The 16,134-nt window shown below is 65.6% G+C and overlaps 3 protein-coding genes across 4 annotated transcripts; 1 reads left to right on the top strand and 2 right to left on the bottom strand.

Moving 5' to 3' along the window:
* The first annotated feature begins 461 nt into the window (after nt 1-461).
* Nucleotides 462-2,677, top strand: TMEM199 (transmembrane protein 199). The gene is made up of 5 exons (XM_044430554.1): nt 462-558; nt 762-851; nt 1,102-1,144; nt 1,663-1,775; nt 2,101-2,677. The coding sequence occupies exons 2-5, from the start codon at nt 828-830 to the stop codon at nt 2,194-2,196; spliced, it is 276 nt and encodes a 91-aa protein (XP_044286489.1). The 5' UTR covers nt 462-558; nt 762-827; the 3' UTR covers nt 2,197-2,677.
* Nucleotides 2,678-4,220: 1,543 nt separating this feature from the next.
* On the bottom strand, nt 4,221-4,996 carry SEBOX (SEBOX homeobox). The gene is made up of 3 exons (XM_044430580.1): nt 4,909-4,996; nt 4,651-4,829; nt 4,221-4,562 (listed from the first exon to the last, which is right to left on the bottom strand). Exons 1-3 carry the CDS (start codon nt 4,994-4,996, stop codon nt 4,221-4,223), a joined length of 609 nt encoding a protein of 202 aa, XP_044286515.1.
* Nucleotides 4,997-10,113: 5,117 nt separating this feature from the next.
* VTN (vitronectin) lies at nt 10,114-16,085 on the bottom strand. Of its 2 annotated transcripts, XM_044430542.1 has the most exons (9): nt 15,964-16,085; nt 14,377-14,496; nt 13,304-13,449; nt 13,090-13,267; nt 12,676-12,815; nt 12,168-12,324; nt 11,570-11,722; nt 10,797-11,090; nt 10,114-10,438 (listed from the first exon to the last, which is right to left on the bottom strand). In XM_044430542.1, the coding sequence occupies exons 1-9, from the start codon at nt 16,022-16,024 to the stop codon at nt 10,323-10,325; spliced, it is 1,365 nt and encodes a 454-aa protein (XP_044286477.1). In that variant the 5' UTR covers nt 16,025-16,085; the 3' UTR covers nt 10,114-10,322. The 2 variants fall into 2 exon arrangements, with proteins under 2 accessions (XP_044286477.1, XP_044286476.1); XM_044430541.1 differs by having other exon boundaries at nt 13,090-13,449.
* Nucleotides 16,086-16,134: the final 49 nt, after the last annotated feature.

Genomic DNA, 16,134 nt, shown 5'->3' with positions numbered 1-16,134 from the left:
GATCCCCCGCGCGGCCGCGGCTCCAGCCCCGCTCGCTGCCCCGCGGCGCGTCCTCGGCGTGCGAGCCCGGCTGCGCCCACCGACTGGCCGGGGCCGGGGCCTCCTGCGTGGCGGCACCGCAACCCGGCCGCCCCCGGAAGGACCCGGCGAGCGCCCCCCTGCGCCCTTTCTGGGCGTCCGCAGCATCTCCGCGTGGGGCTGGGAGGCCTCCCTCGGAAACCCCGCCCAGCATGAGAACGAGAATAGCGCTTGGGTTTCACGGGGCAGGGACCTGCGGGCTGTGCTGTGCTGTGCGTGCAGCCGGTGCCCGGGTCAGCCCCCGGCCGGCCTCCCGTTCCTTGCAAGCAGAATTCCAGTGAAGCCGGTCTCTTTTCTTCTCAGATTCTCCCGTTTATCTTCATGAACTCCTGGAAGGCAGCGAGATCTTCCTTCCAGAAGTGAAAAAACCTCCCAGGGTTTGTATCAAGCACAGCTTTTGTGTCGCTTGAGAGCGGGACGTGCCATGGTTTCGGAGATGTAGAAGGCCGTTGCTGCAGCTACAACTGTGGGGGTGGAAAGGTGGGGTGCAAAGCAAATGAAGTCCCCAGAGGGTGATGTACGTTTCTGGGTCTAGTGAAATTTGGCTCTTGAAATTTAGGCCAGCCTTCTCCAGCAAAGAGAAGGCCGGCAAGTCTGGAAGGCATCAGGCTGGGGGAGGCTGATAAAAGCCCGAGACGGCGGTGAGGCAGATTGCTTGAGGCGCAACTGTGCTTCTGTTCCAGAACCCCGAGTTAGAGGCCCGGCTGGAGAAGATCAAGGCCAGGCTAGCCAATGAGGAATACCAACAGATGACGAGGAATATCAACTGCCAGGTCGGGGAGACAGCCAGGCCTCTGCTGCCCCTCCCTCTCACCACCCCCCTGCCTGGGCTGGAGGAAGAGGCAGAGGGAGGAGCGGGCCCAGGGGCTCTTGCCAGGTGCCCTGCTGGCATGTGGGCCTTTGGCCGGTGATTGGCGCCCGATGCCAGTCCTGCGCCCCGTGACTGGCAGAATGGGGCTGCATCTGTTCCGTCCTGAGCCTGAAGCTATTCCCTTGCCGCATTCTCTTCCTCTCTCTTTCCAGGAGCTGAACCGCTATGGCACCCTGGCCGATCTCGGAAGGCAAGGTGCGTTGCTGTCCAGAGCGCTGGGGAGCCAGGTGGCCTGGCACAGCCAAGAAGCGAAGTTTGGCCACTCCCTCAGACAGAATTTCTCTCCTCCTCCTCCTCCTCCTCCCCAGTTCAAACAGTCCCGCTTGGTGAATTGAAACCCCAGCCCAGACAGTCATCCATAAGCAGCTTTGAAGTGTGTGTGTGTGTGTGTATGGGGGGGGTCCTCGGGGAACATGCTGCAGCCTGGGTGACACCGACTTGACCAAGGCCACATGTGGAAAGAGGGAAGCAGAGGCTGTGGCCCGGCTGGGGAACTGGGGCCAGGCAGCCTTGCTTTCTGCTGTCCCACCGAGTGCAGCAGTAGTGGCGATGGGAGCCTTGCCGAGCTGGGCGCCTGCCACACGAGCCAGAAGGGCAACGTAGGACGGGGCTCTTTGGGGAGAAGGCCTCAACTGGGGGGAAGCAACCCAGAGCCCCCAGGCAGGTTTGCGGCAGGCACCCCCTCACCTGCCCCTCCTCTCTCCTGCCCCCAGTCAGGTCCACCAAAGCCTTGTTCATCACCATCTTCAACTTCGTCGTCACCGTCGGCGCCACCTTTGTCTGCACCTTCCTGGGCAGCCAGTACGTCTTTGCGGATGTTGCGGCGGTGAGTGCCCGCTGTGTAGGGGAGCGGGCAAGACCCGAGGGCGAGGGAATGTGCCTCCCTTTCCCCGTTTTAAGCCTGCTGTTTCTGAGCTTGACATGGGCCTGACTGGGGCCACTTGTACACGTTTGCCGGGACGGAGGAGGCACGGGGCCAGGTGCAGAAAGGGCGCGGCTGCAGCTCTCGCGGACTGCCAGTTGCCTCCCTCTCCCCAGGGCCGGCTGGCCAGCCTGCCCGCCTCTGGGGCAGAAGGCAGGCAGGCGCAGCTTCCGCTCTTTCCGCAGCGGCCCGGGCATCGGCGCTGACCTGCTTCTTACCTTCCTTCCAGCGCATCTTGTCGGCGGTGATCGTGGCCTCCGTGGTGGGCTTGGCAGAGCTGTACGTGATGGTGCGGACATTGGAAGGGGAGCTGGGAGAAATGTAGCCCGCGGCTTCTCCCAGCCAGGCTTCCCTGAACCCTCGCCGGCCTGCCTGCGCCAGGCTTAGAGTGGGCCAGCCACCCAGCTCTCCAGCAGCTCCTCTGCTCCCAAGAGGTTTCCTCGCCCCCACGGAAGGCAACGGCCCCAGGCTCCCGCAGGCTGGCTCCGGGTCGCCCCTGCCTCCCGAGCACGGAAGCTGTCTGTCCCCGGCCACATGACGGGCTTTCCTGCAGCAGCCGGAGCTGCCCAGGCCCCGCGTGCAAAAGCGAGAGGCGTCCTTTGCCCCTGCCCGCTCCCCACCAGCGAGCGGAACTGCAGAAGCGTGTCTGGCGGTGGCCCCCCGAGTCCCCCTCAAACCGGCAGGGCCCCGTCCTTCGGCTACGCGTGCAGCCCCAGGAGCCAGCCCCCAAAAGGGGGGCCTTGTCCTCCGCTTTCTAATCTGTGGAAACGCTGTTCCACGGGAGGCAATAAAGGCCTGACGCAGCAGCCTCTGCTCACGTGTACTTGTGCCGGGGGGGGGGGGGGGGGGAGGATGGAGGTGGGGGGGGGGGGGCGCTGTGCAGGGGCGCCTGAAAGCAGCACGGTGCTGCCTCCGTGCTGCTCCCTCCCTGGTCTGGCCAGCTTTGCTGGGACTCTGCTTGGGGAAAGCCTGGCAGGGCCCAGATGCAGAGCAGGGCCGCTTCCCCCGGGAGCACGGCTGGGACCGGGCCTGGGAGTTGCCCGGGGTGCCGCCCTGCAGGGTCCCTGGAGGGAGGGAGGGAGCGGCTTGGGCCGCTTCTGCGCCCCTCTCGGCTCAGCGACCCGCTGGGGCCAAGGCCCGGTCTAGCCGGAGGGAGGCGCCTCCCACGGGCTGCACGTTCCCTGAAATGGGGCCCGCGTTAAGCGGGTTTCACCCGGCGGCCGTGATGGAGCCACTGCCCGAGCCCACCGGCCTCCCCTGGCCCAGGCTGCCCCCCGCACCTGCTCCCAGCGCCGCACGGACCAAGCCCCTTCCCTGCCCGGCACCGCCAGCGCCTCCTGCAGACAAGGCGGCCCGAGGATGGCCAGGCCCCGCTCAGGCTCAGTCGAGAAGCGTCCACGGCCAGCCTGTGTGTGAGCACTCCTTCTCAAGCTGGGCACACTGCAGAGGTGCTGGCTGGGGATGATGGGAGCGCCTTGGCTCGAGGGCTCCACTCCGGTACGAAACAGCCCAACAGCTTGGAAGGGCGACGCCGGCTCAGCCAGCCTGGACCCTCCCGCTGCCTCAGCTGGGGGCCAGTGCAGGCAAGGGCTCCTGCGGGGGGGGGCCCTCAGCAGGCCCAAGACGCCGCGCCCCCTCCCCCTCCCCCTCCCCGGGAGGATCGGGCACCTCCCACGCGCGTCCCCAGAGTCCCCCCACGCGACTCTGCAAGGCCGAGCAGGCCGGCCCAAAGCGGCCGATGGTGAGCCATTTCCCAGGCGGAGGCGGAGGCCAAGCAGCGCCCCCCCCGCCGCGCCCCGAAGACCAGAAGGGCCCCGCCCGCCCCGCCCCTTTCGGCCTCCGGCGTCCGCAGGTGCCGCGCAGCGCAGGGCGGCCGCCACGTGCGAGGGCAGGCGCGGGCACATCTGGCAGGCGCCCGGCGGGCGGGGCGGCCGCGGAGCCCCCCGCGCGATGATTAATGGTCTGATGTCCGCTAAGCCCCCACCGGGGCGCGCCGCAATATTAATATCGTCATGACGCGCCAAGCCGGGGGAGCAGCCGCGCCGGGATTAGGTGCTGTAGATCAATCATCCCCAGATCCGACCCGGAGATTAAGGTATTTCTCCCCACGGCAGATTAGGTGGCATTACAGCGATCGCGGGTCCCAGGCCGCCCCCCTCCATTTAGGGATATTGGATGGGTTTGCAGAGCGATCGCTCTCCCCGCCCAGCGAGCCAGAAAGGAACGCGAGCGAGCGAGCCAGCGGCCGAGCGTCGCGAAGCACTTTTATTGGGGGCCCGGGGGCGCAGCGGGGCGCTCGGCCAGGTGCGCGGGGCACAGCCCGGCTCCGCAGCGCGCGTGCGCCCGCCCCTACAGCTCCCCGAGGTTGGCCACGAGCGCGGCGCTGTAGACGATCTCCGAGAGGGAGCCCAGCGGGGAGCGCGAAAGCGCAGTCCAGGCCACGGCGGCCGCGGGCTCCGCCGCCTCCTCCCCGCGCGCCTGGACGGGGCTGCCCGACCACCGGAGCGGCGCCGGCCCCGCCGCCTCCTCCCCGCAGCCGTGGAAGTCCGGGCTGCCGCGCGGGCGGGCGGGCGCTTGCTCGCCGTCGCGGGTGTCCAGGCGGGGCGGCTCGCTGGCGGCCAGAGCCCGACGGGGCGCGCCGGCGGCAGGGCCGCTCTTGATCCTGCGGGCGCGGCGGTTCTGGAACCAGACCTGGGACGGGGCCACAGAAGGCAGTGAGCGGGGCGGCGGGCGGGCGGGCCCGGCGCCCCCGCCGCTCCGCGTGGCGCCGCCCGCTCACCTGGATCTTGGCCTCGGGCAGCTGTGTGAGCTCGGCCAGGCGCTCCCGGGTGCCGATGTCCGGGTAGGGCAGCGCGGCGAAGACGCGCTCCAGCTCGCTCAGCTGGCCGCGGCTGAACGTAGTCCGCTTCCTCTTCCTGGGGCCGCCCACCGGGCAGCCCCCTCGCCCCGGGAGCACCCCTGCGGGAGGGACGGACAGAGCGGCGGCTCAGAGCGAGGCCCTCCCCACCCACCACCCAGCCCGGGCGCCCCAACTCACCTCCCAGCACCACCTCCACTCGCTGCCCCAGCGCACCGTCAGGGCCCCGCGGGGAAGGCGCCGGCCGCAAGCCGCACGCCCGCTCCATGCCGAGTGCGCAGCACGCCTGCCGCGCTCGGGCGCCCGGCTTTTTATCCCCTCCCAGCGAGGCACCTCGAGGCGCAGTAGGCTCGCCATCGATGAACACGCGGCCTCAGGGGGAGGAGTGGGAGTGCCCCGCCCAGCCAGGGAGGCAGCAGGCCGCCTGTGTGAGGGGGGGGGTGCAGGTGGAAGCTTGGGCACCCTCCCTCCTGAGACACCAGGACAGAAGAGCAACACTGGAACACTCCTCTGTAGGGACTGGACCAGAGTGAAAACTTCAGAAATTAACCAAGATAGAGCCTCAGCATTCAAGCAAGCACTACAGCCTGGGTGCTGGACCAGAGTGAAGACTTCAGCACTAACCCAAAGCCCCAGCAGTGAGCAAGAATTTAAAGCACAAGCCACGAACCCAAAGAGTGCAGGGATGCTTTATTTAGCAGGCTTTCTCAGCTGACTGGGACCAATCCCATTCTTGCTCCCACCTGGACTAGCCAATTGCCTTTTGAGAGCAGGCTGTGAATCTGAGGACAATGGGAGCAGCCAATGGTTCATTTCCAGAGCAAGCCCAAAACCCAGCCTGGCAGAATGAGGCTTGCATGTTCCTCTCAGGTGGCAGTGCCCAAGGCCTTCCTGGCATCAGAGCTGCTTGCAGGCCTCCTCTGGCCACAGGGCCTCCCTTGAAGGCTGCACCCTGGCCCAGCCACACCTTGGGGCTTCTCTCAGCAGCAGTTGATTGTAGGCCTGTCCGTTGGTTCAGCTTTTGCCTCAGAGAAAGGAGCCAGAAGACAACAGGCTCTGATGGCTTCTTCTGAAAGATGGTCTGGGCATCTCCAGGTCACCACCAGCCAGACTTGCTCAGGCTCCTTCCAAGCCGTAGAGACTCGACCTTCTCTTCTCTTCTCTTCTCTTCTCTTCTCTTCTCTTCTCTTCTCTTCTCTTCTCACAACCTCCTCCTGGGACGTCTTCTGCCGAACTGCCACAGCAGCCGCGCCGCAGCCCTTATATACACGCCAGCCAGCTCCTTCCAGCCAATCAGACTTCAGGCCCTGTTGCCGCCCCGCCCTGTCCGTCTCGGCCAATGGGAGCGCTCTTGCGAGCGGCGCCAATTTCCCGCCGCCTTCCCGCGCTCGCGGCGCCAATTTCCCGCCGCCTTCCCGCGCTCGCGGCGTTGGTTTGGCCCGTCGCGGGGGTGGCGCTGCATCCCCCCTTCGGGGGCAGGTTCAGAGGCCCCCCGCGTGGCGCCCAGCTCAGGCCGCCTCGTGTTTTGGGGAGGACGTGGGCCGAGAGGCCGCCCGGAAGGGCATTTCTGCCCAGCAGCAAACGCGGGTGGCAGAAGGCCAAGACCTTTTTATTTAAACGATGTTTTAATAATCGTTGACATTATTTATTGGTTTTAAAATATATAGCCAGGATGTATCCAGACTTTATATGTATCTATTTGTATTAATATTTATTTATGATGTTGGAAGCCGTCCCGAGGCTTATGCAAATAGGACGGCATACAAAATTCCAAATAAAATAAATAAAATAATAAAGTGGAGTCCAGCACTGGGCTTAAGAAAAAAGTCTTGCAGTGCATTTTGACAAAAGTGAAACGATAAAAATGCGATGTCCTCTCATGGGTGCTAATAAGTCAGTTGTGGGAACTGCGCGTCAAAGGTGGAAATGGGGGTCTGTGGAAGAAGCGTGGTCAGCAAAAGCAGGTGCCCAATGTTCAGGGAAGACAGGTCAGACACTTGCCCACCCGTCCATTCCCGTCCTTCAAATGTTGAAACCATCATTAGCTCATTTATTCTCCCAATATTGTAATAGCCATTCTTGAGCTGCCAAGAAGAGGCGAAAAGTTATTTCCATTGACCACACATTAACTTCCGAGTAGCAAAGCTTTAAGAAAACTTGCACAACAGTAAGTATTTAAAATGTTTGGATACAGAGTTTATCCATATTATGGTTTCTGTCCAAACAAAGCCCATAGTCTGTTCAAGACTGGACTGAAGACTCAGAACTAAATCACAAGCAGCATAGAAAACAGCCAGACTGGATTAGGGATTTCTGAGAACGTGCAGAGGAAAAGATCTGAACCAGAATGACCAGAATGAAAACTAGACCAGAATGAAAACTTCATTAACTAACCAAGGTAAATTCTCAGCATTTACCTCACAAAAAAGCTCCACAAACAGCCTTTGTGCTGGACCAGATTGAAGACTTCAGGGGGAAAAGAAAAACCTATGTAAACAGCCTGAAAGTGGACCAGAGTGAAGACTTCAGAACTAAACCAGGGTAGAGCCTCAGTATGTACTGGACCAGATTGAAGACTTCAAGAAGAGGCTCTACAGGCAGCCTGGGTGCTGGACCAGAATGAGAACTTCAGAACTAGCCAAGGATAGCCTCTGCAGATACTGGACCAGAGTGAAGACTTCAGAAAAGCTCAGGTGTGGCGGGGGGGGGGAGCTTCCCTATAGCCTGAAGTGGAAGCTAAGCATGACTGGGCCCAGTTAGAACCTGGATGGGTGACTTCAATGTAGAAGAAATGAAATGTAATGTAATTATTCATAGAAATGTAATGTAATTATTATTAATTATTATAACCCTAATAAAGCATCTGAGCAGGGACCTTACCAGACTGAAGGCACCAGATGGCCCGACCAGCTGCTGGACCAGACTGAAGACTGCAAAATTAGCCAGGGGGAAGTGGCTAATTTAGCCCAGTCTTGTCACCAGTGTAAGAAAAGACTGGGCTAAACAGTTGGATACTCTGTCTTGCTGTAGGTTCATTTCCTATGGCCTTATTAAGGACGGCTCTGTGCTCACAACCATGGGGACTAGAATCTTAATCTAAGTCAGGTACGGCACAACCCTAGGAGACACATCCCAGCAGGAGACTAGGGGTCAGAGGGAGGTTTGGCCATAAACAGGGTGGGGAAATTTATGCCGCAGAAACACGGAGAGAAGAACCTGGCGCTAGCAGGTCTCTGGGCCTGAGGTTCCCGAGTCCCGCCCAAGACATGGCTGTAGGTCCTGACGCTGCTTGGTCAGGAGCCTGCTCGTGAGGAGGGCCGCTGCGCTGGAGAGCCCCTCGCCACCAACCAGGCACTGCTTCACCATCTGGGTGGACGGTGGCCCCGGGGCTTAGCCACAGCGGCGACAGAGCGTTCTCCACACAGGGGAAGCCTCGGAAGCAACCTGTTCCCGCGGTCCCACGGCTCCACACGCTTCCTCTGCAGAGGATTCCCCAGGGAGCCCCAGCCTCACCCGAGGGGGGGGCGGTCCTTGCTCCTGCAGAGAGGGTCTCCACCGGACATCAGGGCTGGGCCACTACAACTCCCATCAGCCCCACTGCCAGTGGTGAGGGATGGGGGGATGTGTTCAAGACATCCAGACAGCCGCCAGCTGCATCCCCCCACCCATGCCCCACTTCATGCCTTTAGGACCGTCCGCCCAAAAACTCTTCTGGCATTTTGATTCGCGGCTCAGTTCCCTCTGCTCCATGGCGCCACCAGGTGGCCACGGAGCGCAGTGCGCTTGCCTGCAGCCGAAGGGCTACCCGGGCTTCTGGTCTCGCCCGGGTCAGCCTGGTGGGACGCATCTCTCACCTCGAGGGGCCATTCCTGGGGGACTCTGCCCCCGAAGGCCCTCTGTGGACACGCGAGCCGCCACCCCGCACTTCCGACTCCGTTTGTTCTTGCTCTGTTTGCTCACATCCCACAGGACGAGGGGGGGGTGGAATTCCCAGGCGCTTCCCACCCAACTGTGGGGAGCCGGGGGGGGCGTTAGGGTGACGAGACAGAAGCGCCGGGCAGGATGCCAGAGTCCCGAGGCACGCCAGAGTCCCAAGTCCGAAAGCCAGCCCAAGGCACACTCGCCAAGCAGGCCTGGTCAGGGGCCGGCCGGGCAAGGACAAGCCACGCACGGAGAGCGGGGGGCCAGCAGGGCCGGGGGCGCCTTGGGGCCGGACACAGGGGCTGGCCCAGCAAGCAGGAGGCCTCACGGAGCGAAATGAAGGCACGAGGCAGCGGCCCGCGCGTACGTGGCTCCCGCAGGGGCCTCGCAGGCGGTGCGGCTCGGGAGGCGGAGGGCTGCGCAGGGCACGCCTCCGATCCTGCAAGCACCGGGCTGGGCGTTCCGGTTCTGGGCAGGAGGCGCAGCCCAGGCCCTGCCATGGGCTCGCTAAGGCGCTCGTTGAGAAATTCAGCTGCCAGCTCCCCGGTGTCGGCGGCGCTGGGGATGCCGGTTGCCTCCCCCGCCCAGCCCTGGGGAGACGAGAGGGACGCACGGAGGTGCAGTGCAGGGCCTGGGCATGAACCGGACCAGAGGGAAGACTTCCAGAGAAGCCTGGGGCACTGCTAGACCAGAGGGAAGACCCTGGGACCAAACCAGGGCGGAGCATCAGCGTGAACTGGTCCGGATTGGAGACTTCAGGAGAAAGCTGGGTGCTGGGCCAGCGTGTCGGCTCTTGTGCGCGTTTTCCCTCTTTGCCCACGGTCTGGATGCTTCTCCCGAGGCCAAGGGGCAGCGAGACCCCCCAGCTCAGAGCCACACCAGGCGGGGACCCTTCACATTTCTGAGGGGCCTTCAGGGCACACGTGAAAAGCATTCCGGCACCTCCGGATCACCGCGCTGCACCCCCAGGTTGCAGTGGGGCGTCGGGAACGGGGTGGGCACTGTTGCTGGGGCTGAGTGAAGGGCAGGGACGGCTGGGCACCCGCTGAGGGCTGCGTTCCACGCCCAGAAGGCCCCTGAAGTGCCGAGCCCCTTCCCCAGCACGCTCTGGCCCGGGCAGTGCCGGCACCGGGGAGGAAGAGGAGGAGCGGGAGAGGCCAGGCCACCAGCGGCCGTGATGCAGGTGTGCGGTCCTCGAGGGAGGCCTGCTCGTGGCCCCCCACCCCTGGGGGACTTCCCAGGCAGCGCCCTCACGGGGGCTGCTCGTGGCCCCTGGGACCCCCCGCCGGGGGAGCAGGCCCCGCTCATTCCTGCGGCGCTTCTCCAGGCAGGCGGAGCCACCCTTCTTCAGGGGCGGTTTTGCCTTCCCAGCCGCAAGCCACGGACGCAGCCCTCCCTTTGCGCCCGCCCCGCCCAGCACACGCGCCCCACAAACTGCCCCGAACGGGCGAGTGCCGCTCGGCCCTTTTCTGTTTCTGCCTTTATTTCCGTTGATTCTCAACATCGCGCTGCATCTCGCATGTCGATCCCGCCTGCCCCCTGGCCGGGTGCCCTCTGCAGCCGGGAGCCGCAGAAGCAATTTCAGGGCGAATCGAACAGGGCCGTGGCCGGCCGCGGCTCTGGCGGCGAGACTTCCCCTCGGCCGCCGCCACGGTGCCGGCCCGCGGCGGAGCTCAGGCCTGGTCCTCCTGAGAGGGGCAGCCCAGCCAGTACTTGGCGATGGGCCGCGGGTAGCGGGGGTACACCCAGTCCACACGCTGCGTTTGCAGGTTGAGCCGGTAGTACTTGTCTGCGGGAGAGAGGCAGAAAGAGCCTAGCCGGGAGGAGGCCCCCGTGCCTTGGCCCAAGCCCCGCTGCCCGCCCCCAAGGCGCTCCCCCGGGCTCCCCGCCTCCCGCACTCTGAGCCGGGCCTCTGCGAAGCGTCTCTCCAGTGCCGGCCTGGCACCCTGCGCCCTTCCGAGCCCCAAAGCGCCCACGGAGGGAGCCAGAGCCGGGCCGCCGGAGCCCCAGCCGCACGCCCCGCACCCCGAGGCCACCCTGGCCCTCGCTTCCCCCTCAGTCTGCCCGCAACCCCTCGGCGGGATCTCTCTGTGCCTTCAGGCGCCCTGGCTCTCCCACGGCCCTCCGCCCGCGGCTCCGGTGCTCACCTTGCACGAAGAAGTAGACGCTCTGGAAGGGCTGGCAGGGGCTGCCTCCGTGGGGCAGCCAGTCCAGGTCGGAGGACTCGGAGCTGTTCTCTCCGTCCCAGGCCCACAGCGGGTTCCAGCGGCCCCAGCGCTGGTGGCGGCGGTACTTCCTGCGGCGCCGGCGCGACATCCTCCGCCCGGCCCGCGTCTTGGGCTTGTTCGGCGCCACGTACAGCCGGCCCAGCATGGCTGCGTCCAGGTTGGCTGGCACGCCGCGCCAGTCTCGGCTGATGTAGCGCGGGGGGCTGGCCCCACCTGGGGAGGGGAGGGGAGCGGAGCGGGTGTTGGAGGGTCTCTCTGCCCCGGCCCCCCCGCCAAGGGCCCCCAATCCCCAGAAGAGCCGTCCTGGGCCGGGCCAGCGCTCGCCCCGTCCAGCCCTGTTTCCACGGAGGCCTCCAGCTGCCACGAGAAATCTGGAAGGGGGACCCATGCGCAGCAGTACCCTCCTGCCCATGTTGCCCGGCCACTGCTGCGCACAGACATATTGCCTCTGATCCTAGAGATCGCCCGGACCCATGAGGACTAGGAGCTTTCTCCAGCCCTTTTTCAGGCCCTCCTAATTGGGGACCGTTCCACCCCGTGGCAGCGAGTCCGTTTTCTGGGCCACGTGAGAAAGGCCTTCCCAGCTTTCCGCCATGCAGCTCCGGGGGACATCCCCGCCGGGTTCCGGGTTCAAGGCAGCGGGAAGCGAGCCCCCCAGGCAGGGGCAGCCCCCGCCCCGCCGCCCGACTCACTCCGCCGTGTGCTCCCGAAGAGCAGCTGGAAAAACTCGCCGAACTCCTCGTCATGGAGCAGCATGTAGTGGTCAAAGACCACGGACGGGGACGTGATCTCGCAGTCCTCGCGGCTCGGCTGCTTCGTGAAGTCGTAGGACCAGTACTTCTTCCCTGGAAGCCAAGGCGGCAGCGGCGGGATCAGAACCAGGAGGTTTCTGCCAGCCCCAAAACAGGGTTGGTCCCGAGGCGACACGGCGGCCTCTTCTTCCCTGCCTCAGTCCGGGGGCAAAGCCGCCCTGCGAAGCAGCCGCGGCCCCAAGCGCCAAACGGACGAGCTGAAATGCCGGTGCGTCGGACGAACGACAAGCAGCAGAACTGGAGACGGCCACAGTCGGCTCGCGACAGCCCTGGCGGGTAGGGCGGGCCAGGGCAGCGGCCTCTGTCTTGGCGGCGAGAGCCCGGCAGGCCCCCCATCCAGCCTTCCCCAGCTGGGCCCCTCTGAAGGTGCCAGAGTGCGGTCCCCAGTGCCTTGTTCCCGAGTGCGGGTCAGCCCTGTTCCGCCGCCCGGCAAGGCTGAAAAGGGGGCGTCGGTGGGAGCAGCGTCCGGGGCGCTCACCTTTGAAGAAGTAGACCCGCTCGTTCGAGAAGTAGTTCTGGGCGGGCACCGCGAAGGCGGCGTCGAGGTCGTCGGGGATCCCCCGGAAGCCGTCCGAGATGTTGCGGGGGGAGTCGGGTTCCATGACTCCGTCGTCAAAGCGCCAGTAGAGGCTCCCCTGGGGAAGAGGGGCGTGCCGTGGGCCGGGGCGTTGGAGGGCCTCCGGCAGAGAGAAGACCTCTCCGCGCCCCCGCCCCCCAGGCCTCTCCTCACTGGGTGCTGGTTCCTGAACCCCCCGCCAGCCCGGATTGGAGGCACCCCCTCTAACCCTGGCCCTGTCCAGCTCTGCTCCCCAGAAGAGGGCCACCACTCTGGGGCGCCCTGGACAGCTCGGGGTAAAAGCCGCAGTGGGCACGGACGTGGGGCTCCCCGGGCCCCCTCCCTCCTGTGCCGGCTCCGGGTCGGAGGGAGAGCCGGGGCACCGCCCCCCTGCTCAGGTCCCCTTGGGGGGCAGCTGGGCGTCCCTCACCTGGAAGAGGTACGTCTTTCCCTCACAGTTGACGCGGGTGAAGGCGGCGTCAACGGGCCCCTCGATGCCCCACACGTCCCGGATGAGTTTGGGGTACCCCGGCCTCACGCTTTTCTCGTCAAGCTCGTAGAAATACTTCCCTGCAGCAGGAGGAAGGGCGCGTGAGGAAGGGAGGCCGGAAACGCCCCCATGCAGCTCAAGGGCCGGCCGGCCGGCCTCCGGGGGCATCTCGATCTTCCGGGGTGGGCAGAAAGCCATGCAAGAGCCGGGAAACTGCCGAAGATTCGGCGGCAGGGAGGGGGGGGGGGGGTGGCCACGCAGGACGCTGGAAAGGTGGCTTGGGGCCCCCGCCCCCACCCTGGGCTGAGGCCTGCAGAGGCCGCCCGAGAAGGATGCCCCCCCCGGGGGCCGCACCCCGGAACGCGTAGATGGAGCCGTTCTTGGCGCTGGTGAATGCGTCAAAGGGCTTCCCGCTGCACAGGGCCTCCTCTCCTTCTCCCGGGTCCTGGGACTCGGGGAGGAGGGGCTCCTCTGCGGTCCCCTTGGTGTCTGCGGCCGCCGTGGTCTCCGCAGCTTCCGTGGTCTCCGCAGCCTCCGTGGTCTCCGCAGCTTCCGTGGTCTCCGCAGCCTCCGTGGTCTCCATCCAGGGGTACAGATAGTCCGTCCCTGGCTCCACGGTGTCGGTCACTGGCTCTGGCGTTGCGGCGCTGGGCTCACTGTAGTTGTAGTCCATGTAGTCATCATCCGGCATGACGAAGGCATCGCCGCGGGCCACTGGGCAGAGGAAAAGGCACGGCCGGTCAGCCGCTGGGCCACTCGCAGCCCCCAAACCTTCCCCAAAGCTGGGCCGGGGTCCCCTCAGGCCTCGAGCAGCCCTGTCCAACCCAAGCCACCGAAAGCTGCCACACCGCTGAGATCAGAGCGACGAGCCGCTGCCGCTCGCTAGACGAGCGTGGGATTCGTGCTGGCAGAGGGAGGCTCTGTGGCCGTGGCTGTTGCCCGGGACGTGGATTTTCCGGCTTCCAAAGTGGAGGACCCTCATCTCCCCGCGCTTCTGGCTCCCCGTTGCCCCTCTGGGAACTGTGCCCATGCAGCTCCCCGGCCCAGCAGCCAGACTGCCTCCCTCCCTGTTCCTTTCCGAGGGCCGCACTGCCCCCAAAGTCGCAGCGCACGTGCCTTCTGCTGGCGATCTGGGGCAGGGAATGTCCCGAGAAAGGCCCCCAGGAATCCGCACGCAGGCATCACCCAACCCCTGGGCCGTCTGAGTTTTCGCCCCGAAAAGAAGGCGACTGTCATGCTTGGAATTGTATTCGCTTTTCCTTTCGGCTGCAGTCGCTTCAGGAATACACTAGAAGCGGCCGGCTGGTGGCTGCTGTGCCGGAGCCGAGACGGGGAGGCCTGCCCGCCGCGTTGCTCAGGATTCCCCCACAGCGTCCCCACAGCGCCTCCCTGACCCACTTGGCGCTCGCAACGGGGCCACGGAGGGGGCATGTTCCGTCTTGGCCCCTCCGAGGTCTCTTGCTCGGCCCCAAAAGAGAAGGGCCACCCCTGAGCTCCGCAGGCACGAAGCAAGACTGAAGACTCCCCGGAAGCTGCCGGCCAGAGGCGGGCCCCGCACCGCCCTGATCCCCGGGGCGCCCTCCTGCGTGGCAGCCGCATGCCCAGCCCCCCGCGTCCCACGGCCGGGGGCTGCCGTGGTACCTTTGGCTCGGCACGCGATGGTATAGTCGCTGCAGCAGCTCTGGTAGTAGGAACAGAGGTCGTCGCACTGGCATTTCCTCTGGATGTTGAAGCCCTGGTCACAGCGCCCCTCACAGGACTCTGGGGAGAGGGACACCCCGAAGGGAGGGTCAGCGGGGAGGGAGGGGCACTGGCAGCCTCTGGCCTGTGGGGATGGCGCCTGCGCCACGGCTTGTGCGTGTGGCGGGACGCCCCGTGGCCGGTGGTGGGGAGGAAGGGTTGCCCGAGGGGCCCCGGATGTGGGCTGTGGGGGCCGTCGGAGGGGCAGGAAGCGCCGGCACTTCCACGCCACCACGTCCAGCCTCCGGGAGTGGCTGAGCTCGGCCACGGAGGCCTCGGCGCGTCGTGCGCGCTGGCTCGGGAGTGAGAACCAGAGGGCTGGGAAGGATGTGGGTCCGGAGCGAGCACGACCAGCGATGCTCCCGAACAGCACAGAGGGTGGGAATGAAGGTTCAGCGGCTACAGGGACCCAGGAAGAAGCCAAAATGGCAGAACGGGCAGAGACCAATTTGGGGGTGGCTGGAGACACTGCGGGTGGGATCGCGGGAGACGGCGCTGGGGAGGCGATCGGGGAGGCGGCTTGGGAGAATTAGAATTGAGAGAGATTGAGCGACGCAGGGAGAGGAGTCAGAGTGACCCACTCACGGAGGGGCGGCCCAGAAGGGTGAACAGTGCCCCGTGAGCTGAGCTCATTCAGAGAGGACAACTTGCTAGCTTGCTTGACTGTATCTGTACTGCTGTGTAGAAGAAAGGCTTCTGCAGCATCAACGGGAGTGATTGCTTTCGTTGGGAAGGAGCGCCAGCCGCACAACACAACCGGGGCAGGCAGTGCCTTGCAGGGGCTGGCTTTCCCCTCCTCCCTCCCAGCGCTCTTTCCTTTTGTGCTGTGCCTCTAGGGCAGGCGCAGTCTCATTTCTTCTCCTTGAAACGGCTCCAGCTGGGAGCCTTCTCAGGCTGGAAAGCAGGAGAAAATGACAGCCTGGCCCAGCATGATGGGCGCTGTAATCCAGAACACCCGGAGCACACCCTGTGGCTAATCCCTGCCTGAGGAAGAGCTCTGGAGAACTCAAAACCCCCACAAGGTGTGGGGTTGGAGGGGTGTGCGTTCCTCCCTCGTGGGCCAGCGGGGGGCAACTTCACTTTTCACAGCCAGTGACCCAGCACGGGATGCTGCTCCTGGGGCACCTGGGGGGGGGGGGGGGGTCAGAAGGGTGCGTGTCCTCCCGCTCCCCACGCCAATTGCCCCCGCAGAGCCCGCTGGGTCCCGAATTCTCCTGCGCCTGGGAGGCCACGTGGTGCAGTGGTTAGAGCAGGAGCCCCGCGGGGGGGGGCAGCGAAACCCTTGGCGAGCCCCGGGCCCCCGGCTCCTCCCGCGCCCCGTCCGCCCCCTCGCAAGCAGCCGGACCCGCGCGCAGCCGGGCCCCCGGGAGAGCCACCCTCGCGCATCCCGAGCCGCGCTACCCGTCCCGGGGTCGGGGGCCGCCGCGGGGCCGCTACGGCGGCGGGGGGCCGGGGCCGCGGCAGCAAGGCGGCCGGGCGCGGACTCACCCTCGGCGGCGCGGGCGGCGCACAGGGCGCCCAGGAGCAGCGCCAGGCGCACGGCGATCATGGCGAGCGGCGGCGCGTCCTCCCCGGACTGGACCCGCAGCGGCGCAGCCTCAGCGGGAGCGGGCGAGGCCGGGGGAGGCGCCGGGGCCGCCCCTCCTCCGCGGCCGCCCC

This window comes from Varanus komodoensis, unplaced genomic scaffold (assembly GCF_004798865.1).
Source record: "Varanus komodoensis strain SLA01 unplaced genomic scaffold, ASM479886v1 scaffold20_3, whole genome shotgun sequence".
Lineage (NCBI taxonomy): Eukaryota > Metazoa > Chordata > Lepidosauria > Squamata > Varanidae > Varanus > Varanus komodoensis.
The sequence above is the reverse complement of the archived record's forward strand: the minus strand, read 5'-3'. Positions and strand labels throughout refer to the sequence as shown.